The sequence below is a fragment of the Penicillium diatomitis genome, assembly GCF_028827545.1.
Source record: "Penicillium diatomitis strain IBT 30728 chromosome Unknown utg000005l_segment0_segment0, whole genome shotgun sequence".
NCBI lineage: Eukaryota > Fungi > Ascomycota > Eurotiomycetes > Eurotiales > Aspergillaceae > Penicillium > Penicillium diatomitis.
Genome location: NW_026623177.1, coordinates 534525 through 558303, shown reverse-complemented (window position 1 = coordinate 558303; position 23779 = coordinate 534525). Strand labels below are relative to the sequence as shown.

The 23779-nt window shown below is 50.9% G+C and overlaps 9 protein-coding genes across 9 annotated transcripts; 3 read left to right on the top strand and 6 right to left on the bottom strand.

The window, feature by feature from the left end:
* Positions 1-3181: 3181 nt before the first annotated feature.
* N7539_004841 (uncharacterized protein) lies at positions 3182-3625 on the bottom strand (the record flags this gene model as incomplete). The annotated part of the gene is made up of 2 exons (XM_056934443.1): positions 3182-3436; positions 3593-3625. 2 exons carry the CDS (start codon positions 3623-3625, stop codon positions 3182-3184), a joined length of 288 nt encoding a protein of 95 aa, XP_056789637.1.
* Positions 3626-3652: 27 nt separating this feature from the next.
* N7539_004840 (uncharacterized protein) lies at positions 3653-4075 on the bottom strand (the record flags this gene model as incomplete). The annotated part of the gene is made up of 2 exons (XM_056934442.1): positions 3653-3791; positions 4035-4075. The coding sequence occupies 2 exons, from the start codon at positions 4073-4075 to the stop codon at positions 3653-3655; spliced, it is 180 nt and encodes a 59-aa protein (XP_056789636.1).
* A 1183-nt stretch (positions 4076-5258) lies between these two features.
* Positions 5259-5871, bottom strand: N7539_004839 (uncharacterized protein; the record flags this gene model as incomplete). Its single annotated transcript, XM_056934441.1, has 2 exons — positions 5259-5642; positions 5680-5871. The coding sequence occupies 2 exons, from the start codon at positions 5869-5871 to the stop codon at positions 5259-5261; spliced, it is 576 nt and encodes a 191-aa protein (XP_056789635.1).
* A 909-nt stretch (positions 5872-6780) lies between these two features.
* N7539_004838 (sugar porter family MFS transporter) lies at positions 6781-8498 on the top strand (the record flags this gene model as incomplete). The annotated part of the gene is made up of 3 exons (XM_056934440.1): positions 6781-6972; positions 7066-8391; positions 8412-8498. The coding sequence occupies 3 exons, from the start codon at positions 6781-6783 to the stop codon at positions 8496-8498; spliced, it is 1605 nt and encodes a 534-aa protein (XP_056789634.1).
* A 1360-nt stretch (positions 8499-9858) lies between these two features.
* On the bottom strand, positions 9859-11390 carry N7539_004837 (intradiol ring-cleavage dioxygenase; the record flags this gene model as incomplete). The annotated part of the gene is made up of 5 exons (XM_056934439.1): positions 9859-10370; positions 10450-10615; positions 10699-10841; positions 10916-11071; positions 11141-11390. 5 exons carry the CDS (start codon positions 11388-11390, stop codon positions 9859-9861), a joined length of 1227 nt encoding a protein of 408 aa, XP_056789633.1.
* A 2714-nt stretch (positions 11391-14104) lies between these two features.
* Positions 14105-15378, bottom strand: N7539_004836 (cupredoxin domain-containing protein; the record flags this gene model as incomplete). The annotated part of the gene is made up of 4 exons (XM_056934438.1): positions 14105-14701; positions 14767-14835; positions 14909-14944; positions 15010-15378. 4 exons carry the CDS (start codon positions 15376-15378, stop codon positions 14105-14107), a joined length of 1071 nt encoding a protein of 356 aa, XP_056789632.1.
* A 774-nt stretch (positions 15379-16152) lies between these two features.
* On the bottom strand, positions 16153-18391 carry N7539_004835 (putative phenol monooxygenase; the record flags this gene model as incomplete). Its single annotated transcript, XM_056934437.1, has 5 exons — positions 16153-16550; positions 16608-17064; positions 17125-17147; positions 17205-17982; positions 18056-18391. The coding sequence occupies 5 exons, from the start codon at positions 18389-18391 to the stop codon at positions 16153-16155; spliced, it is 1992 nt and encodes a 663-aa protein (XP_056789631.1).
* Positions 18392-20073: 1682 nt separating this feature from the next.
* On the top strand, positions 20074-22388 carry N7539_004834 (uncharacterized protein; the record flags this gene model as incomplete). Its single annotated transcript, XM_056934436.1, has 5 exons — positions 20074-20289; positions 20857-20982; positions 21069-21338; positions 21648-22051; positions 22181-22388. 5 exons carry the CDS (start codon positions 20074-20076, stop codon positions 22386-22388), a joined length of 1224 nt encoding a protein of 407 aa, XP_056789630.1.
* A 1130-nt stretch (positions 22389-23518) lies between these two features.
* On the top strand, positions 23519-23779 carry N7539_004833 (C2H2 finger domain protein; the record flags this gene model as incomplete). Its single annotated transcript, XM_056934435.1, has 2 exons — positions 23519-23606; positions 23670-23779. 2 exons carry the CDS (start codon positions 23519-23521, stop codon positions 23777-23779), a joined length of 198 nt encoding a protein of 65 aa, XP_056789629.1.

Below are 23779 nucleotides of genomic sequence, written 5' to 3'. Positions count from 1 at the left end.
TCCAAGTCACGTTTCCAAATGGAAACAAAACTCGGAGGCAGACACGCATACCAAGAGAAGCCCGGGAAAGTCCAAGACGAACGGACACCTCGTGGCGTGCGCGATCGGTCATTTAGACTCTGGACACGCTTCAAAAGACTTTTTGCCAAACCCTCCTGCTTTCATTTCATTTGATTGCCCCTCCCCGCCTCTTTCTTCCCCGTATCAGTCACTGTTACCCCGGTTGAAACAATTGCCCCTCCCCACAGGATACCGTTCCTTTGCGGTGACATGTCTCTCGCAGCCGGCTCGTGGAATGTCGTTCAATTTGACCCATGTCAGCAACTCCATTAGGGTTATTTTAAGTTGGCACGCCTGATGGACTAGGATGACTAGGATTCACCGGTCATATGCAACGATCCCCCCCCTGAATTCCTGAATTGTCTGCCGGGCGATGCTAGCGAAGACCCTGGACGAACTGGGGACCCGGGATGAGGGACGAGGGGAAGGAGACTTGCCCAGTTTGGGGATGGGGTCGGCCAGTAAAGGTGTCCAAGCGCGGACTAGCGGGGGGGAGACCCGAGAAAGTCAGCGCTCTGCCGTGTCACTCCATCCCTGCTGGTCCCTGTCTGCTGTGTGCCCCGCCCCTCATTTCCCGGTGCTAACCCGGTTGGGTCATAGCATCGCTAAAGACGGATTTTGATAGTCGGCCCCGGCGAGAATTTCAGAGCAGAAGGAATAGAGCGAGGGACGAAGTGGAGGGGTGAAAGAGACAGAAGATCGGGGGGGGAGAGAAATCCGACTTTTGCCCGGGTATTCTGCTCACCCATAGTGGGATCATGGGTTCCTCATTCCACTGTATCTACATAGTACTCTACTCGATAGTCGATACTACCATACAGGGTTGAGTTTGACTAGCCTGACCGGTTTTAGTCTTGCAGACTTTGGAACGGTTGATTGGCCGCACGAGGGACTCGGCTTGTGGAGATCTCGAGCACGGGAACTCTCCTGCTCCTCAAGAGTCGCGCTACCCGTGCATGTGCAAGTCCACATGCTCCTTTGTAGAACGTACCAGATCATTCACCTCATTTGTCCGAGATGAGCGAGTCACCAGGTCGAGATCGAGTGCACATGCAGGCGTGCAAATGTACCATCGCTTGGAGATGATGCTATCTCGGCGCCCCCATCCTCTGGGACCGTCCGTGCGATCTGGCCGATGGCAGTCGCGTCAGGGTAGTACAACTGGGTAGTCTACCGTACCGGCCAGCCCGCTGGTCCGAACCAAGATGAGGGAGGGCAGGAGGAATAACGAGGGGATGCCAAAGTCCACCAAACCGGTAGATTCAAGTTTCAAGAGTATACTCGAATGACTTGACCACGTCAACTGTACGGCTGAAATGGGAACCCTTCTCCCAGGATGGGAAAATCCCCTGTTGTACCTTTCAGCCAATCTCACCTCGAAGATCGGCCAAAACGACACAAGTCGCCGACTCGCAGACATCATCATGGCGCTTCAGGCAAACATTCCATCCCACCTTCCATCACGCTTCTTCTCCGTTGCCAAACGGATCGAGGTGAAATGGACGGAGTTGTCAAGTCCCAAGGCGCCGACTATCAGCCCATCATCTCCGTCTTCCAAGACCTTGTCCCGATATTAATCCGAACAAGAATTGCGCCTTTTGCGCCTTTCCACGCCTTCGCCTATGTGACGGTGGACGGTGGATCGGGGACCACTGGATGATTCTGGAAAGAAGAAAACTTCTTCTCCACTCAAGTTACCACGGTTAGCAACCGTGAGAGACACGGAGAAGGAGCCTGTAGGAGGGGAGTGACGCTTGAACGAAAACGTCCGTGGTACCAGCCTAAGGTATCACTCCTACTACTGTACAAGCTCACGGAGATCCCAGAAAACTCAAAACGATCACCTGTCCATTCTGGGCGGAGGCAAAAGGGCAAATCGTCAGTGACTGGACGCCACGTGATGTTCCAAGGTTTGTCTCTCTTCAGCCCACGGATGAGGTGGACAGCGCTTAAACCTCGTCGTCAACCTTGGGGAGTCTCCCTAAGAGTCCCTACCCAACTGGGCTTGACCTGCCTTGTTGATGAAGCTCTTAGTGATTGCAGGAGAGGGATTACACTTTTACCCCACAATCACAACATCTTGTCCCCAGACTCCGTTGGAAGGATGCCTCATAACTGGCTGAAGTGAGCTCGCACCGTCAAGAAACGGCACCAGGGCAGGGACTCTTTCTTCCTTTCTTGGCCTCTGATGCTCAGGCCGCTGCAATGATGAACCAGTCGAACTTGACTGACTTGGAGAGACTCTCGCCTAGTCGTCTGTTCTCACTCCCCTCTCAAAGATCCCCAAGCGGGGTGGGGCTGGCACCACTTGAAGATCGAGGTGTCATGGATGAGAGAGCTGTGCGAAAGTTCTCTCCCCTTGACACGCGCTCAATGGCGACTGGGTAGAAGACCTGAGATGAGACCCAAGCGGCAGTTCGCAGTTCACAGTTCACACCTGTGTGACCTCGGTCCTTCCAGTTGGGTCAGTGCTCAACGCTTCCGCAATAGGCTCAACTAGTAAGAGTCAAGGTGTATACACTTGACTGGTAGTAGTAGCTGTGTCTATGTTCGTGGCCTTCATTTGCTTTTGACCACCAACATTCGGCAAGTGTCTGGCTCTGCGGTACTTCCATAGGCTGAACCACTCCACCAACATGCGGTAAGTGTCTACGGTACTCCAATAAGCCGAACTCCCTGTCCACTATACACTATCCACTATCCACTATCCATTGCCCACGGGGTTCACGAATCTTTCGGCTCACGCGACTCGGGAGCCCATCTGAGAACAGATAAAGCTACGCCACGGCACAGACACGGCGCGGCTAACCGAGGCCGAAGCTTCGCGGACGAGCAAAGGCAGTGAGCAATGTGCGCCAGCGGGCCGGAAACAGTTCACGACGCGAAATTCCTGATATCTCATTCATGGACGCACCAGACAAGACGAACCCAGCTGGGTAAATGAAAGGTTTCATTGGATCTCAATCCCGGGGGGAGATCTCTTCCTATGCCCTATGCCCTGTACCCTGTGCCCTGTGCCCTGTGCCTTGTGCCTTCACTTTTCTGCTCCATTTGGAGGTGAAGAACTGTGTTAGGGTCATTTGGTTGGCAGATCATACTGCAATCTTTCCCTCGCGTGACCTTATACAAGCATAGCACAGTCACTGAGCTTAGAAATCCTCAATGTCGGGGACTCGGTACTGGCCAGCTGAGCAAACTCGTACCAAGTTTGTCGCTCTTCCTTTCTCACTCCTCCACCGTTCTGGCGTCTGCAAATTTCATACTTCTGGCTTCCCGTGGCGCAGTCTGGGTCGTGCGCCAGAGCCAATCCCAACAGACGCAACGAGCGGAGCAGGTATCCCAAAATGGAGAGTGTCTCCGTGAGCCGAGGGAAACTCTGCAGGGGAGGAAGGCAAGAAAGAAAATCAGAAAAAAAAAGAAAAAAAAAAAAAAAAAGGGAAAAAGAGTTCCAAAGGGCAACCGTGCTGTTCGCTACGTCGATTTGAACCGCCATGACTGGACGAGGCAGGCTGAGTCTAAACCGGAGACACACCAGAGCCGAGCACCTGACTGGCTCGGTCGGCATGACCTCTGGACTTTGTTCCCATTTAGCTCACGCTCTGGACTTCCGCTCTGCTCCCGCCGGATCCGGCATGCATGTGTGTCCCTGTTGGCCATTGAAGGTACCACCACCGGTGCATGACTGCATGGAGTGGTATGTACTTTGCTTGGAGCCTGGAGGCCGGGTGATCCTCGATGAGAGAGAGAAAGAGAGAGAGAGAGAGAGAGAGAGAGAGAGAGAGAGAGAGAGAAAGAGAGAGCCTGGTTCGTGGTTCTCCGAGCACGGCTGCCATGAAAAATATATGACACATGGTCAGTTCCCAGACCTGACCTATAGAGAGGTAAGTTCCTTGTCTACCTTGACTATAGATAGCAGTACTATGAAGTATGGACCTGCCTAGTAGGTGAACAGGTACCATCGTTGAGACGTTTACCTGGCCAAGGAAGTGATAGAAGGCGACCAGGTCCCGCTCATCACCACAGTATGCGATCGATACTCCTACCTAATCGAGCAAACTCACCAAGGCTGTACAGACTACAGTGTACACTGTAGTTGTACAGTGGATATTCAACAGTCAATCTCTGCTTCGTGTGGCAATCATCATCACTGCTTCTTAAGTTTGTATTGAACCCTTGGAAATAACTGCCACCGCCTATACAGACAAACGTACTCTAGCCAGTAGAAAAAACATGAATAACTTTGAAGTCATGCTTTAGATAGTAACTACCATGGGCGTCTGCGACCCTCAACCGCCACCTGAACTCGGAGGGTGTTTTTTCCAGACGAATCTCTCATCACCCATCTCCCATCTTGCATCTCGCATCTCCATACATTCCAAGAGTCAAAGCACCCGGGGGTTCCCACAAAGAGAGTGTGACTGGGGGACGAGGAGAACAACCCGCATCGCCCATGGGGCTCCCCCGTTTCCCGCTTTTTCTCTCTCTCGTGTCTTCTAGTCCCATCCTTTGCCCCCCCCCGACTCTTGAACCCGAGAAGACTCCACTCTAACATGTCTCTCCCACGAGTGCAAACCTCGTCCCCGGCTCCACTTGGAAGGTGAGTTCGATCTGAGATTTCTCTCCCGCAGGAGAGGAGTAGTGAATCTAGACAGGTACCTGTACAGTGACTACCGACTACATCTGCAGTCTTACATTTCTACTGTATCGAGGGACTTTTACTGATCCAGTGGTGTCATTCAGATAATTTCCGGCTTTCTCTTCTGGCCACCATTATTCAAGGTCATGTCTGAGAATGCTCACCACCGTATTGACTGTAACTGGTAGACTTGTTATTAACTTACATGTTGCACATTGCACATTGCATGATTGCAGTGATGGCACATACGAAGGTATGATACTAACTACTAGGTAACTATCTTACCTAGTAAGTACTTAGAAAGTAAGTAAGGTCCCCACTTGACAAATCTTGGTCCAAATTCACCAGGAATTAGTACTCCTACGCGGCAGGCCACGGTCTGATGTCCCTCTTGTTCCCAATGGCTGTTCTCTCTCTGTTCTCTGGTCCCTCTGGTCCGATAATTGTCCTGCAGCTTTTCCGTGTTTTTTTTTGGTTTTTTTTTTTTGGCCACTTACATTGCTTGGAAGTTGACTCCTTTACACTACGAGTACAAAGCATTGCTGTCTTCTTGCCTACTTTGTTAGGAATTGCTGTTATTCACTCCCGAGTACAGACTATCCCTAACATAAAGTGCGGTATGTTTTTTACACTTGAAATATCTTGTTATGTAGGAGGAGGAGTAGTAGTAGTAATAGTAGTGGTAGTAATAGTAGTGGTAGTAATAGTAGTGGTAGTAATAGTAGTGGTAGTAATAGTAGTAGTAGTAGTAGTAGTAATAGTAGTAGTAGTAGTAGTAGTAGTAGTAGTAGTAGTAGTAGTAGTAGTAGTAGTAGTAGTAGTAGTAGTAGTAGTAGTAGTAGTAGTAGTAGTAGTAGTAGTAGTAGTAGTAGTAGTAGTAGTAGTAGTAGTAGTAGTAGTAGTAGTAGTAGTAGTAGTAATAGTTTCCATTCAAAGAGTAGCCGTGCTACTCAATCTGCCGCAGCAGATCCCGTGATACACACCACGGCTCCTCTTCCTAGAAATGTGCTGGAATTTTCCTTCGGCTCCCTGGGCCCAAGCCACCAGACAAGAACCCGACCATCGGGCAACCACTTCTTGTATCCGCATGTGCTGGTGGCCAAGCAGGACCTCCGGCCGTGGCCGTGGCCGTGAAGGCAAAAGAGCGAAGCCGAGAGGGGCCAATGTCTGACCATCCGGGTGATTGATTCGTGGTGTCTCCCTGCGTCTCCATATCTCCAGTCCCATTCAGACCACGAACCGGGTGATGGGGTCGAGGGTGGGAGACTGTTCGTCTCTGCAGCTGGGACACCGTATGTTCCACGAGAAGGAGAATGGCACACGGAGTCTCGACAAGGTTGGAATACAAAGCAGACGTACTGATAAATTTACTACTATCCTCGTGATCAAATATAGGGGACATCTAAGTAGCACAGAAGTCATGCTGCAATTCCCCTCGTCAATTGTATTGTTCTACTGGCAACTTCCTCTGTTGTGTATGCGCTAACCAAGGTTACCGTCTCAGATGATTCTGGACTAAATCTGGGATTTTAGGTTTTTTGTTTCTCCATCCATTTACCTTTCCGTTTCGGGTGACTCGGCGGGGGGGGGGGTTTTTTTTTTTTTTTTCTTTTTGATTATTCACGGACTTTGATTTTATGGATTTTTCTTTTTTCCTTCTTCCAGTTGTGTACCTCATTTCCCTTTTTGTTTTCGCCCGGGGTTTCTGTTCGTCTGGGGATATGAGATTCTGGAGAGAACTCCATGGGGAGACCAGACCCGGGGACAGTGGGCGACCCCAAAAAAGAAAAAGAAAAAGAAAGAAAGGCGGAGGTCCCCTTGCCCACATTCATAGAACACATGGCAGTCGGATGAGGATATAAACATCCTGTCGTCCCCTCGATCTACATTCGTTTTTCCTTTTTCTCATCCTTGTGGTCCTCGACTCTTCTCCCCCAGACTTTTGTGCTATATCGGGCAATCCGGGGTCTTCTCTCTTCATCCTCTCTCCTATCTCTTTCTTTTTTCGAGTCTCAACCTCGAAACGACCTCATATATTCCTCTCACGTCTACTAGTGAAGAAAAGAAACACCCCTCTTATCACAATGCCCGGTGGTGCTGTGACCATGGACTCGGGGGACAATGTCGAGGAGACTCGTCTTGAGGCCCCCGTCACCGTCAGAACCTATCTGATGTGTGCCTTTGCTGCCTTTGGTGGTATCTTCTTCGGTTACGATTCCGGATACATTTCCGGTGTCTTGGGCATGAAGTACTTCATCTCTCAATTCGAGGGTCTTGTAAGTTCCCCCGCCAGATATCTGCCAACATATCCCAAGTCAGTCCAAGTGAACCGTCTGCTAATCACAAATCTCTTTGGTCCATGTGAATAGGATCCCTCCCTGGCCGTCACTAACCCCGATGCCTTTGCCATCACCTCCTCCCGCAAGTCTCTGATTGTCTCTATTCTGTCCGCTGGTACTTTCTTCGGTGCTCTTCTCGCCGGTGATCTGGCTGATTGGTTCGGTCGTCGTACAACCGTCATCGGCGGATGCTTCGTCTTCATCGTCGGTGTTGTTCTGCAGACTGCCTCCGCGAGCATTGGTCTCCTGGTTGCCGGTCGTCTCGTTGCTGGATTCGGTGTTGGTTTCGTCTCCGCCATCATCATTCTGTACATGTCGGAGATTGCGCCCCGCAAGGTCCGTGGTGCTATTGTCTCCGGCTACCAGTTCTGCATCACCATCGGTCTCATGTTGGCCTCGTGTGTCGACTATGCCACCGAGAACCGCATGGACTCTGGCTCCTACCGCATCCCCATCGGTCTGCAGATGCTCTGGGCCCTCATCCTCGGTATCGGTCTCTTCTTCCTGCCCGAGTCCCCCCGTTACTTCATCCGCAAGGACAACAAGGAGGCTGCCCGTCAAGCTCTGGCTCGCATTCGTGGCCAGGCCCCCGACTCCGAGTACATCGAGCTCGAGCTCAGCGAGATCGAGGCAAACTACCAGTATGAGATGTCCGTCATCCCCCAGGTCGGTTACTTCGAGAGCTGGATCAACTGCTTCCGTGGCAACATCTTCCACCCCAACAGCAACGTCCGCCGCACTGTTCTCGGTGCCTCGCTCCAGATGATGCAGCAGTGGACCGGTGTCAACTTTGTCTTCTACTTCGGTACCACCTTCTTCAAGCAGCTCGGCACAATCCAGAACCCTTTCCTGCTGAGCATGATCACCACCATTGTCAACGTCTGCTCCACCCCCATCTCCTTCTGGGCCATTGAGCGCGTCGGTCGTCGTCCCCTCCTCCTCTGGGGTGCCCTCTGCATGGTTGTCTGCCAGTTCATCGTCGCCATCATCGGTGTCACCGACGGTGGCAACCCCAACGCCGTCTCCGCCATGATCGCCTTCATCTGTATCTACATCTTCTTCTTCGCCGTGACCTGGGGTCCCGGTGCCTGGGTCGTCATCGGCGAGATCTTCCCTCTCCCCATCCGTTCCCGTGGTGTCGCCATCTCCACCGCCTCCAACTGGCTCTGGAACTGCATCATCGCCGTCATCACCCCCTACTTCGTCGACGCGAACCAGGGTAACCTCGGTGCCAAGGTCTTTTTCGTCTGGGGTTCCCTCTGCGCCTGCGCCTTTGTCTACACCTACTTCCTCATCCCCGAGACCAAGGGCCTGACCCTCGAGCAGGTCGACAAGATGATGGAGGAGACCACCCCCGTACCTCGGCTGGCTGGAAGCCTCACTCAACCTTTGCCGACGAGATGGGTGTCACCTACAACGAGAAGGTCAGCACCGGCCCCACCGTCACCCAGGTCGAGGCTTAGGTCATTTCTCGGATCATTCCCGTCGACCTTGGTGTGTTTTTTTCTTTTTCTCCTTTTGTGAAGAGATGTGAAGCAGGGTTCGATTCTTTTCTTACGCCTCTCTTCTCTGATCAAGATAATCGATCATTGGTGCAGGAGAAGAAGTCCCAGAAAAAGAATCAAATTTCAGCCCACTCATTCTCGGTCGTTCTAGCTACTATCGGCCACGATGTTTGAACAGTTCGTCCTGAGCAAGGGAAAAGTTTTTTTTATCAACTTCGAACCTTGCCCTTATCCCAGGAGACAGTGTCAACCTCGATATTATACCCTCTTGGCTTTTTTTGCAGACTGGTACCGGTCATTCAGCGGATACCAGGGGTGTTGATGCGTTTACGTGTGTATGCCGCCATTTTTGTAATGAGGATTTTATCAATGTCCCCGTAATTCTATCCAATCAATGATAACCATTATACCTTGATCTCACTCTTTACTCTTTCTTCTGATCATCGAATAGTTGCAGCTCGGTCCCACGAAATTTGGTGGTGACTTCTTTGAATCCGATCATGGCAACGGCCTCTCCTGGTGAGCATAGGTAGTTCAACCTAACTTTCCTTCTGTGCTTGATAATCTGCGATGATCCAGGTAGTCGTGGAAATGGCCAATCCTCGCAAGCGACGACTAGGTAGTAGGCATTCCTATTTAATCTCGCAGCGTTACCTCTCATTTCCGTTGCGCTTTCTCTTGTCTGACATGACTAGACATAAGGTACTCGTCTGGGAATTCAACCGGGCTGGATGGAGCCTCTTATGGTTGGTGTCGATGTTGGCTCGCACCTCTTGGGTAGAATTCCACTCTTACATGTGGTAGTACTAGTTAGGCACTAGTCCATGTAAGTACTGGTAGTAATCGCATGGACATTTTTTTTGACAAATTCCTATCTGAATGGGGCTTCTAATTTCGGATGGTCCTTTGGAGAAGTCTTTCAATGGCAGAGGCTCAAAGATTTTTTCATACCATCTTTTGAAGGGTATTATTACTTTGAACGTCATTCAGAGGGCTTGCTCGCTATCTTGCTGATTTTGTAGTCTTGTCAGATCGGCCTATCACGTCCTGTCACCGATCTTCGTGAGATTACGTTCGTTCTCCAGTTCAATTATCGGCCGCTGTAAGATGTCTCGAATTGTCAATGGGGGTCTTAGCGAATGTCAAATAACCATAAATGTGCCATCACATAGAAGAGCCTGTGCCATCTTAACACGAAGCACGAATTCAGGATAACTACCGAGTATCCATACTTGCACTGCACTGCACGGCCCACTCAGAATCTTGCACCGGCCAACAAGCGCCACGACGATTCTTGGAGCTCTTCGCTCAAGGCCTTTTAAGCAGTAGTTTCACCGCATGCAGCAACAGCACTCGATGTAGCCGCCAGGCCCATTGACGAAGAAGGAGTAGCAGCCATCGACGAGAATCCGCCGCTGCGAGGAGCACCACTGCCGCCAGGGCCACCGCTACCACCACCACCACCCATGCCGCTGTTCTCATTTTCAACGCCGCCCTGCTCGGTATAATACGCAGCGGGAGTCACGGTGCTATCCTCAGTACTGTCCACGCCAACGGTGATCCAAGCAAAGAGACCATCGGAAATGTCATTGCCGAGGAGTACATACTCCATGAAGGGGTCGATTGAGTCCGCCTCCTCAGACAGAATGCTGTCCTCGGCATTGGTGGTCAGGTCTTGCGTGTTGGTGGAGTACGGAGAGACCTTTTCAACTTGGGTGATGAGGTCTTGGTCGAAGAAGAGTTGACCAACGTGGGAAGTCTTGGAGGAGTAAAGGCCGGAAATAGTGTTGTTTTGGAGGGCAGTGGTCTCATTGACGGGATGGGTCAGGACTGGAGACATGAGATACCAATCTTGTTAGAGATGCGGGGGGCAAAAAGGCGAGGAGAGAAGGCAATGAACAGGACGAACCGTGTATGTGAGTGGCACGGCCAGTATAGTGACCAGGGAAGATGGACTCGAATTGCACGATGCCGTCCCTGTTGCTCGGCTGGATTCCACGTAGAAAGGTCGCGTTCAGATTGGTCCCATCCGAGGAGTCGCCGTTACCATTGGCTTGGATACCAGAATAAACGCCCTATGGGAAAATAGGGTGGTCAGACAAACACAGCGTCATGCATAAGACGACAGGAGCAGAGAAGTAAGAAAGAATCAGCTCACAGTAGCGTTACAGTGCCAAATATCCATGTACACATCGGGAAGAGGCTCGCAGGTATTGGTGTCGATGAGCTGGATATCCATGTACAGCGGGACACCTCCCTCGTTCTCGACAATGTTCTGTCGGATGAGTTCGCCACTCACGTCTGTCCAGAGTCAGCATTCGTTTGTTCTTCCGTTGACTAGCGCTTTTGTACGCATAAATCCTGACAAAACGTACAATAAGGACCCTGAGTGACATCTGGCGCCAGAATGCAGGTGGCCTCCGAACCGAACAGGATGGAGGCATCGGTTGAAGGAGTAATTCCAGTCAAGTTGGATGCGTGAGAAGTGCCCAGAGCACTGTCCAGATCACGAGCCCTGAAGTATCGATTGCCTACGACCAGGATAATCAATTAGTCGTGAGCTAGTGAATGGTTCACGTCAGGCAATTCAGCTTTCGTACCTCCGATCAAACCTCGACGGTGACGGATGCTCCGGACCGCATGATGGCGACGAGCAACATTCTTCGCCTCGTGACCACGAGCCTTCAACTGAGAGGCACATTGAGACAAGCTACGGGTTTGAATTCGCGCGCTTGCCATGAATTGGCGTCGCTCAGCCGCTTCGGCCTTGTGGTCATGACCAGGATGAGCGGCGACAAGGGACGCAACAGCAACGAGGCTGGCAGTGATAGCGGAAACGATGCGAACCATATCTGATGAGGTATGGAGACTTGCTGGATGAAGGCTGATACAAGGGGGCTTTTGAGTCCAAGTATTGTTGATGGGAAGAAGACACTTCAGCCAGATGTCTTTGACTATATATGTGCCGAGTCTTCGATGCTTTGTTTGACCCATCAACTAGGCATACGCGTCGTCTAAACTTGTTCTTACTCAAGCTCCACAAGCCTCTCCGTCAAGGGCCAGTGGGCGATCCTACGGTTTCACGCTCGAATCAAGCCAGGCTGATTGACTCAGTCAGGGCAAGTCCAGGACTGTGTGAACCTGCGGCGGGGCACCGACCCGGGCTCAGCTCCAGCACGACGAAGGTGAACGACGTTATGATCGATTGTGGAAGCCAGTAGCATGCTTCTTTTGGTGACCATTGTGACCAGACCGGCCTGCTTAGCTCGAATGAGATGCATGGTCTGTGCACTCAGTTACGCAAGCCGCCCTGAAGCTTTTCAAAGGCACGTGAGACTCGACTGACACGCTGAATGTTGAGGGATCTTTGCCAGCGCAGTACTCCCGACCCATTGAGCGATGAGAATTACATCGCAAGTCGCATTGAACCTGCAACGGTTCTTCAACCAAGATTGATGCCAGTATTGCTAATGATGAAGGCATCATTCGTCCGTCAAACACCGGTCCACTTTGTGCCAAGTCTTGCGCCTAGATAGGCTCCAAACGTGGACCGACGAACTGTCATCTGAACACAGGAAGCCCTCTTCGTATGTTCAGCTATGTGGATCATCTGCCGAGTCACCGCATCCTGCTTCCTGGGTGGAGGGCAAGACGGACACTGCACGAAGGTATAAATATGGGCAAATTTGACGCAGATCATATCTCAATCGGATGACCGCACGTCAGCATAGACAACCTTAGGTGCGGTCCCTGACCGAGCTTGGTCGTTCCGCGGCATTGCTAGAACTCAGGCAAAGCTAACGCCGATTGCCCGACGATTCGGGCACGCGTACGAGGCGTACGTACGCAGTCTTGGCACTCTTTCTCCGCAGACCAGCGACCGGGAGGTGGCTTGGAAGAGAGCTAGGCTTGGCTGCTATTTTGGGACAAAGCCGATCAAATCCTTGATACTGGGAACGGCGCCGTCTAGAGTCGGCCAGTTTGCGCATGTGTTGTGTTCATGCTGGTAGGAATATATTTCGAGGGTGAGTGGAAGGGGCAAAGAAAGGTGACGCGGCGTGCCAAGAAACCTTGCACATGCGAACGGACGGGCCCGAGAGCTTGGCAAGGCTTCCCTTCCCGTCGAAGCAAAATCCAAGGTCTCCTTCATCGCATCTCCCCAAGCTATCGACATTAGACTACACCAAACTGCGCCAACCCTGAGCTCTGTGACATTACATAGTAATTGGTTAACGGTAATTACATCCGACTACCTCAGTCGCTGACAACACTTTCATTCTATCGTAGGTACTAGGTAGACATGGTTTGATGAAGAAACTCAAAAGGCCGAAATTCAAATCTTTGGGAATCTGATCAAGCACCCGCCGAGCGTGCTGGTATTTACATCCGTTAGGTTTACATACATGTGACCCACTCAGTACTTCATTGACTCGGGCTCTAAGAAGGATATGAATTGTTGCTTTACAAGGTGCTCATACCGGAAATGGTCATTTATATCCGCCACCTTGCTGAGAGAGTATTAGTGTGGTGCAAAGACGAGATCGGAATTTTTGCTCAGGTAAGCTCGGGCTCGGCCTAGTTAATGAGTTACTTACGATGCGTTCATCGGCAATCTGTATTATGTCAGTTCAATGCATCCAAGAACGGCCTGGTAACGACCTTGCAACTTAGCAAGAAAGAGAACTCACATAGGAACAAGGACATAACTGGGGGGCACTGGGCGGATCAAGTGTTGGGGGTGGGGTTTCCCTTCAGACTCGGCTTGCTAATGTTTGCGTTTGGTCAGCACAACATTTAACCCTATGTGACAGGTGCGATGGAATGGTAGTTCCATCGTCCACTTTTACTTTGCATGCGAGGTCGACGACACCAGCGAACTACCCCGGGGGCCCGAAGAGCAGTGGGCTTGCTACACAGGCGGAGATCAGTGTGAGAAAGTGAATAGCAGCCTTCATAGTGGTCTGGAGATCCATTGAGGTAGAGGAGTTCAAGAAGGGACGCATCGAGCTCGATTAAAGCATACTCGGCAATTCATCGCCATTCTCGCGCAGATCAGATACTGTAAGGACTTCAATGCCCAGAGCGCTGTCGCACCATCCAGGTGTGATAGGTGGCCCTTGGAATGTCGTGGAGCCGAGTGAGATAGATGGATGTTCACAATTTCACCGTACTGCATGCGCAGTTGAATGGGATTCTTCAGCCAGAGATAGGGATACAGTGACGACATAGCCCCAAAACAAGACTGGAAAGCCGGTTGGCATCAAACAGGAAGAAAGAGATTATACATAATGATACGTGGTATGTAGTAGCTAGAGACACTTGCAGTGAACGGGTCGCGTGAGACAAAAAACGAGCTGGACAAAAAAGATCGAAGAATGTGTACAAGACTCTGGTTGGACATAAATGTTACACAACAAATTCTTGATCACAGTCACTGCCTATCAGGCTCGAACCAAAAGACACCTCACAGGGATTTTATCCCCAACAGCCAAAAAAAAAATGACAAATGAACCATGGGAGTGCACTCATAATCAATCCTGAAATATTCTTCCGGGTCGTCTGGGCTACCGGAACCTCCTCTCAGGAAGTTGATGAGCGACTCCAGCTCCCTCCAACTCCGAAGGGCCACGGGCACCGAATGAAGCCGGCTGTCCCTCCGAAGAATAGGAGGGAGGGTAATAGTGATGCCAGGTAGTCGCATGGCCTGCCGTCACCTTGCTCTCAGGCCCAGGAGAAAAGTGACGCATGGGATGATCACCACACACGACCGAGTTTACCTCTGTACCAGGTGCTTTTGTACTCACACTCTCCGCTTCACTCTTCTGACCTCCATAGTTGCTGCCCATTGCCCATCGCGCGGTACGCTCTGTTCGTCCATCTGGCGATGACATCCACTGCGAGTAGACGCGGTTGCGGCCCAGAACAAAGAAAAGTATCACCAGTATAGCAACAAAAACGACCGCTGCAACTACAATTCCAGCAATAGCGCCGCCACTAAGCCCTTTGTTTGCGGCTGAAGTGGCTGTGTCGCTTGATGGATTCTGCGTTGAACTGGTGGATAGCGAACCACTTCCTTCGGCGGGCATTGATTGTCCTGGAACCAGCATGTATGGATATTTGAGTGCTTTGTCGTACTGGGCTTCAAAAGTCTGTGTTGAGTTCTGAGGCATAGATTAGACGGGGTCAAAATCTCGAGATAGAATCTCGACCAAATGACCAGACTTACTGGGTTGATCACGCCCACCATCCCATTTCCCAAGCATGAGCTGATGGCGGTACAGTAGTAAAACAGTGGCTGAAGGCCGTCGAATAAGCAACGATGGACGATTATTAAAACAAGTCAGGACGACTCGTCAGTGCCTGCTTACCTGAGTGTCATTGATTACCAAAGACCAAGTCGGCGGCTATTGCCATCAAAGTTATCAGCAACTCGGTATTCTCGTGTACAACTTTATCTGAGCCCACTTACCGGCCCAACGATTTGACCGTCTCTCAGGCTAAAGCTGTCGAATATCCCAGAGAAAAAGACGCCATCAGTCGCCGGGACACACGGTGCTCCAAAGTCTGCCTTGACAACGGAGTGGTTGGTGGGATAGAATTCAAACACCACCACATCACCCGGTTGCGCCGTCAGACTCTGTGGCACATACGCGTGTGGACTAGCCTTGGGTCCGACTTGGACAGTATGAGTGACGCTGCCCGTCAAAGTTACCGAAGCAGCCGCGGGAACTGGGGTGATTGTGCTTTCGGTTGTGGTTGAAGCCTGTGCCAGCACATGCGTGAAACCGGATCCAGCCAGAATTCCGAGTCCCAGGGCTTGTAGGATCTTGGCCAGCATCTTGGTATATGAAGCCGATGAAGACGAGGCAGATCTTGAGCGGCGGAAGAAAAATCGAGAGAAAAAAGGGATTGATCAAGCATGTCAAGATGTGGATCGTGTGCAGCAGATCTAAAAAAAAATATCATGTTGATGCTGGAGGCTGAGCGAGTTCCTTTCGAGTCAAGCCAAGGCTGAATGCTTTGTCTGCTTCAAAGTATCCCGTCTTTGTGGCCGGGACAGGTTGTGGTTCACCCCCCCCCCCCCCCTCGACCTATGCAATCATTGTGATGCTAAAAAAAAGTTTAGAAGTGAAATGCGCACAGAAATGATCATCCCTATGGAGTAAACTGGCCGTCGGCTTGATGGTGATTGTGAAAGGAAGGTGTACAGTGAGGGCTTCAAGAATGGCAGACGTCTGAACCGGAAGAGGTAGAAAGAGAAGAGGAAAGAGCAGCAGAAAGAGATCTATTTGTTCACAGATGCAAATTGCATAGAAAATATTGTCTTTTGCTCAGCATTTGAATGTTATCAATATTTCAACATGGAAAGGTGCCGACGAGGGATATTGGGCCCAGTGGACGAATAACAAGGTCATGAGGTCGTACGGTCAAAGACGAGCCCTTACTTCTCGGGGTGACCGTTATTGTCCAGCGTAGGTAGACTCCCCAGAATGGAAGTACTCGAAGGCTAAAATCGATTCTTGACCAAGGGTGAGTTTGTATTCAAAAAACAAGAATAGGGCATTCCTTTGTTCTTCGCGGATGCTAAGGGACCGCCGGGATAACTATGGATTTATGTTCGCACTCTTCTGGACACGATCAGACTGCTCAAAAATGTGTCAACCCGTGTCACATCAGCCAGTTCTGCAATCGTTCCCACGTAGCCGTCCGGTCGGATTACAGCAAGAGCACCCCTAGACGGATCGACCCCATAGGTGGCGTACACATCTTCGATCTCGTGTCCGCTATAGAACGACATTTCTGAGTACTTCTTGACTTCATATGGTATATCATGCCACATAAATGATCGGGATAGGCGAGGGTGAATCACAACTTGCTCAATGATTGAAGGCGGGAAGTTGGTAATAATCTCCCCCAAGGCAGTGAGAGTCTTGGCCGACGTCGCCTCTTTGTCCAACAGATCGGAAGAGGTGAGGCACAGAATACGGAACCGGCCAGTTGATGGGAAATCTGATTGATGTTAGCGATCATTGTTTGTCTCGGTGCCACCATGGGTTAGAAACATACCGTCTTGGAGATCTCGAGGACAACCATCGGCGTGCCGAATCACGCGCACATTCAAGACTCTGCGACCCGGCCGCAGAAGTCCTGACAAGTAGTCCGTTCCGGTGATAGGATTTTTGGATCCATTGATACTCCGGTCGACGGCAACGCTGTCGGGATACTCAATACCGCATCCACTGGTGAATCCATTGCCCTGACTGAACACTTGCAAAAATTCCTCGTGCGTCAAGCCCTGCACGCCATCCTCGGTGGCGCCGATTTTCCCTGAGAACATTGATGAAAAGGCTTTGTCAAACTCAATCAGTTGCTGAGCAATAGTCTGTCGCTCCGTTTGGTAAGTGTCGAGGACTGCATCTTGCGCACTGTTCATTGACGTCGGAATCAGACCGTTGATGCGGTAAGCCAACTTCCAGGCCAGATTGCAGGAGTCCATCATCGACACGTTCATCCCTTGGCCAGCCTGTTTATTTGTTCGAGGTCAGCTCAGCTCGCCAAACCAACAGATTGTCTTTTGACATACCTTGGGACTATGCGTATGACAGGCTCAAGAAAGATACGTATCAGCGCTTCATTCGGCACCCCTGGCGATCTGTAACTTACCATCTCCAACAATGAAAATTCGATTGACACCCTTGGAATCCTTCACCGAGAAACGATCAGTGACTCGTTGGCCGATCTGGTACGCTGCCCACCAATCGACAGCTCCCTCTGTCTTAGGTCGAATATAGTAAGGCTTGAACGCAGCTGCGGCATGTTCAAATATGGTCTTGTCCGTAACTTGGCTACGACGGGCTCTTGCGTCTCCTGGCGCAGGACCACTCGAGTTCCCGTCCGTCCGTCGATCACTAGATGGTTTGTAGTCACCGGGAACCTGGACATAGAGTCGGGTCAGGTAGTCACCAGTGGCAACGCGCTCACGGGGAATGACCATGACTGAGCCCGCAGGGGAGTGAATCGCACACCTCCGACGAATATCAGGGAAGTCGGTGTCCACGATGAGGTCAATCACGCCCCAGATATGGTCGAGCGATTCGCCCTCCAGCCTCAGTCCCATAGCACGTCTCACAACAGAATGAGCGCCGTCCGCCCCCACCAAATATTTTGTTCGGACTTTGCGACGACAACCTTCGCTTTCGAGCTCGGCGACCACGGGGTAGTCTGGATCCCCTTCTTCGTCTATCTTCACATCGAGAAGGTTGGTGTTGCGCTGCACGCCGCGTTTCGAGTATCGTAAAAGATCCGTTTCCAAGATGCGCTCGATCCGACCTTGGTGAATTGTGACCTCGTGAGGATACCGTGCTGGAACGGCCACGTCAGGAACAAGAGACGTTCTCTCTATGATCTTAGCTTTGTCTTGGGAGGGATTCCAAAAAGCGACCTGTGTAGTTCATCGTCGAATCAGCAGTGTTCATCTTTCATACAGAGTGCTGCTAATAAAGCAAAGTTTTTACCTGCCACATCTGGCATCCCTCAGTGAGGATCTCATCGACCAGGCCTAGTGATTTCAATGTCTCGAGTGTACGTGGTTGGAGACCATCCGCCTGACCAGACTTTAGCGTGCTCGCTTTGGAGTCTATACAAAGCAAGGACTCGTCGCTCAATCCATATCGTGCCAGTAGTAACTCCAGCATCAGTCCCGCGGGACCTGCTCCAACCACGATAACCTCGTATTGTGCATCACCACCCTCGACCCGTGGTGTCGGCGCAAGTCGAGGGAGTGGTGGTGCAAACGAAGGCAGGACCCGCAGATCTCGGGACGATGCAGAGTATTCGGTGAAGACGGGCATGACGGTCGCTTGGAAGGTGTGGTCTTTCAAGCCGGAGGAAGAGGGTTCACTCAACGGTTGGGTGTGCGGTAGGGTTCATGAGGGGCTTTGTGCTCGTTTGGGAACACTGTGATAGGAGTGGGATGAACGCTTTACTGAAATGATGCAATTCGCCAATGTTGAGTTGTGTGCTGGCCCACCGTTATCACGCTCGGAGGGGCGATTATTTACCCGTCAATTGAGGGGTGAGTCCACATTGTCCGGTAGGCAAGGTTCAATAGTCTCCACTAGCAATGATTCTGAAAGAACCGATCTCCAGTGACAATTGAGGCGCACACTGCAGGGTGGAGCGGCTTGGGGAGCTTGATTCCAGTATTCTCTGCCGGCCTACTGCAGAGAACCGCTGGCAGTCTGGACGACTGGTTTGACCGGGAGATATATTTTCATTCGAAACAACCCTCACTGAGCGGGCGGAAGCCGCTGGATCGAGAGATGATTTATCGCCAGTTTTGAGTCCTCCGTACTAGGCATGACGCATGACGCATGACGTCACAGAGTATTGAAAAGAGAGTGGTGCTGCCGAGTCAGGTCAAGTTGATCAAATTCCAATCGTTGAAGTACACTATGTAATATGCATGGCTTGTCTTGAACCGAAAAAGCTCAATTCCACCAACGCGAGGGCGAGTCATGACTCCTTCCAAAAGGCTCGGTAGCTCGTGGGAACCTGGCTTGGATCAGAGGCACAGCCAGGCCCAAGACCTGCCGCGCCTGGGCGATGGATGTCTGATTGAGCCGACACGCGATATATTGGATATCAGAAAGACAGGTTCCTCTACAACACCTAGCGTGCGCTAGACCAAATGATGTCGAGCTCGTTGTTGAATGCGTGGCAGCTCGATCGATCCATCTCGCTGTGCCCCAAACACCGGTCGCACCAACAAATGAATTCATGGTCGTCGGCAGTTGGGATCGGGGGTGGTCGATGGTAGTCTAAAGCCGAGTTGAGACGGAAATACAAGGCTGGAACGATCAAATCGGAGTCCAACGTCCATGCATCAAGACTTACCTGCATGGAAGCCATCTGCACGGTCGACATGGCATGCCCATTGACAAAGTGGATGCGATTCGGGGAACCGTTTCTCTTCTCCAAGATCCGATCGTGCGGGGCAGTTTGACTTCGGGGAGGACTCCTCCTCGGAAGCCTCATCCCCGCATGTACCAGTAAACCGAAGTGCACCCGAGCTTAATGTTAATCTAGATGTGAACACTATCCGAGGGGGATTTCCGGCGAGCATAGTGGAATCATTCAAGCTTGTGCGTCTACAGTCCAATGCATCCATAATTAGTATCCGACGCAAAGACGAGAAAAAGTCATCGGAGTAGCGCCGAGTAGTGAGGAATCATAGGCGAAATGGCGCAAAAGCTTCCCATTCACCCGGGTCTAGCCTGAGCAGCACCCTTCAAGTGTCCAGGGCACGCTGATGGCATAATATGGAGTGAGCGTCAGGTAAGCGTATGAACTGTTCAAGTTGCTCCAAAATTACTGGGGCAAGATCAAAAGTACAGCCAGCTGAGGGTCGGGGGCTGAAAGTTTCTAGCAGAATTGACGAGCCCCTCGGCTTATCTTCTCCTCGATGTCCATCCTCGTAATTTTTCCTTGCCCTCATAGTGCTACTTCTCCACCCCAAATCGTATTTAGAGCAATGTGCGAGCTCTTCATTATGAGTCCCCTACAATCAACAGCTTCCGACATTTTGATTGAGCCTCGAGCTGTAGATGAAAGCCGACCCTTGCGGATTGTTGTCATCGGGGCTGGCATTTCGGGCATTCTCGCCTTCATTCGCCTGAACCAGAGAGTGCCGAATCTTGATCTTTGCATTTATGACAAGAATGCTGATATTGGAGGAACTTGGTTAGAGGTAAGTTGAGTTCTAAGAGCTCTCAAGCATGCAGTGAAAGCTTGGATGTTACCCACGCTGCGAACTTCGAGACGTATACGTAACTTTCAGCCTTAAATATTGCTGCAAACCCCTGGCTAATTGAGAAGAATCTGACTTTGAGAATCAATATCCTGGCTGCACATGTGGTAAGTCAGTACAACAGGCACTACATGACATCAAGTTGTGATGCTGAGTGATCTGTACTGAGAGTTTCCACCCAATCATGCTGATTATCGAAAGACATCCCTGCACATACCTACCAGGCAACCTTTGAGTCCAACGAGAAATCGTCATCTTTTTATGCCTCGTCTACTGAGATTTACCGGGACTGGAAAGGTATAGTGGAGCGATGCATGAGATAAATCAGATTGATATATCAGGTCAAGCAGGCCACTTGGGTGGAAAAGGAGTCCAAGTGGCACGTGAAAGTCAATGACATTGCTGCATACCGTCCACAGGCACTCGTAACCAGTCGCTGTTTCGATTTCTGACGACGGCGCTTTCCAGGTACAAGATACGATAACTGGCTATATGTTTTTTGACAAGGCCAATGTGATCATTCAGGCTACGGGCGCACTCAACAACCGGAGATGGCCCAACATCCCTGGCTTGCATGACTTTGGGGGGAAACTACTACATAGTGCATCGTGGGATGTTGACTATGATCACTCGGTGAGCCTCTCAACTACCGTTCCCCAAGGTGGGATGAATACTGAAACTCGCTCATAGAATCAACGCGTAGCCGTCATTGTAAACAGCTCAAGTGGTATTCGATTCAAATTGTGCTGGGAATGCTGCAACAGGTAGCTCATATTGACCACTATGTTCGCAGTCGAACATGGATTGCTCCTCGCTTTGCGAGAGAATATCTAGAGCAGCGTGGCTCCGAGCTTGACAATTGTGAGGAAGTCCTCCATCGACGCTCGGGTGTTGTGAGCTTGCTCATCGATTCGGACTCATTTCTCATAGACACTTTTACTGCTGAAGAGATCAAGTCGTTTGAAACTGATCATCAGGATTTCGGAAGAGTATGTTGGAATCGTCCTACTGATCTGGTCTTTGCATCCTCCCCCCTTTGCATACGCTTGAAGGGATTTTGCTGAGTATTCCCGCACGCAGAAGTGGAATATGAATTACAATCGGTTCATGGAATGACCTTGACAGGCCGTCCTCAACAATTGTCGGTGAAGAAGCTCCTCGTCGAGAACATGACCAGACGACTGGGCAAAAGCCACAAGTTGATGGATGACTTGATGCCCTCCTTTACTCCAGCTTGCAGGCGCCTGACCCCTGGTCCGGGCTACCTTGAGGCCTTGACCGACGACAAAGTGACCTAGATTAAATCAGAAATTACCAAGATTGATCGGTCAGGTATTGTTATAGCAGATGGTGAACACCGAGAGGTCGATGCCATTGTTTGTGCAACCGAGTTCGATACTACCCACACTCCGCACTTTCCAATCACAGGACGAGCAGGAATGACACTGGCGACACGATGGAAGCAGATCCCCGAAATTTATCTTTCGGTGGCTGTGAATGGGTTCCCCAATTATTACACTTCCTGGGGGTCCAATACTGGACTGGACGGCGGCAACTTGCTCATTCTCATCGAGCGCCAGATTGACAATTTCACGCAATGCATCCGAAAGGTCCAGCGTGACAATATTCGCGCGCTCTCGATGAAAGCTAACGCGGTGCACCTGTTCACTCAGTACTGTGACTCGTGCTTCGCGGGCACCGTGTTCGCTGACAATTGTCAAAGTTGGTACAAGGGTGGTACTGAGGATGGACGGGTGATTGCACTCTGGCCTGGTATGGTCGCATTATCGGGGAGTTTTTTTGGTTGCAGCAAGTGACTGATTGCTAATAGGATCTTCCCTCATGCGATTGAGGTCGTCGCGAGTCCTCGATGGGAGGACTTTGACATTGAGTATGTCAACAACAACCCAATGAGCTGGTTTGGAGACGGCTGGACGCAGAATGAAAAACTTGATCAGATCAACGTCGATTACTTGGACGATGATCGAGTGGACTTTCCACAACCGGCCGAAATAATGCATTCTGTCAACATCCTGTGAGAGGGCGTCGATTTATCCTTCTTAGCCGGCCACGAAAGACAGGTGCAGGAGCATAGTCTTCCTGATCCGGATGAGTGCTTTACCCGTTGTTGTGTCAAACCTCGTCACATTGGCCTGGACTTCAGATCAAGTCCTCGGATCCAATTCCATCTGAAAATTCACATTGCTACCTGTCTATGATCCACTGAGTCATTGTCGGCTTCTCAGAGAATTTCCGACAACCTTGTGGTGAAGTGCAAGGTTGCCCACGGCCCTCGCTCTTTCTTGTTGTGTCAAAATGGGATTTCGAGAGGCGTAGGGTATATTGCTGCAGAAGAGCAATGGGCACTTGGGCAGTGCAAGGGCACGCATTTGGAAATCCCTCGGTTCAACGAATCATTATTTCCCTGCCTTATTCCAGGTTCAGGCTGGAACTAGTCCCAGTAGTGCATGCACTGGACGAGTTGTGTCAGTCTTCTTGATCCGCTTCCTGAACTGTACCACCTACCCAGTTGACCAACTAAATCACCCGATGCTGGCAATCATTATGGGAAGCTTTCATCTAGAGCCCCGTAGCCTGTTTCGTAGATGTGGAGGCGAAAGAAATGAGCACCGCGGTAATCGATGAGAGTCCAGGAGTGTTAGGGACTGGAGTAAGTTGACCAGTTGAGTGATGCTATCCTTCAGATAACAATTGACCTTCCTATTCCTGACTGTTCGTATTGCAGTGGACTGGTGATATCATCAATCTAGGTGTCGAGTGCCTCGGCCGTACAAGAGTCTTACGATACCGTTACCGATCATACCCAGATTCGATCCGACTGCAGGACTGCAGGACTGCTCTGCTCTGCGCCCGTGACACACCACCACGTGCCCGCCCACTTTCTAGTCAGAGTCACTGGGCCACCGGCAGTGGAACGCCCGCAATCAACCGGCCGGTACAAATACGCCCCCCATACCGACGACCCCTAAATCCTAATCTTATCCGGGACCCATCGATAATTACTATCTCATTACATCCTCCTCTTCCTCCTGCAGCCAAACTCTTACCCAACTCGCTCCCCCTCTTGGGAACCCCGTCTGATCCGCCGTCCCCAATTTCTCTCCTCTCTTCCCCTCATCTGGTCCATCTTCCTCCCCGATGGACAAACATGAAGCCCGCCGAGAAGCACTTTCGCTGCACCATCTGTCAGCGGGGCTTCACGCGCATTGATCATCTGAAGCGGCACCATCTAAGACGTATGTTGCTCCTCCCCGACCTACAAAAGTATCCCCCGTCGTCTCGTTGCTCAATTTAAATAGACTCCGGCTTGAAGCCCTATTCCTGTGTTTTTTGTAACGAATCCTTCGCGCGGTGGTCAGTCGCAAAAGACGCCTCGATCAAGATTTCCCCAACGGAGAGGTTCCGGTAG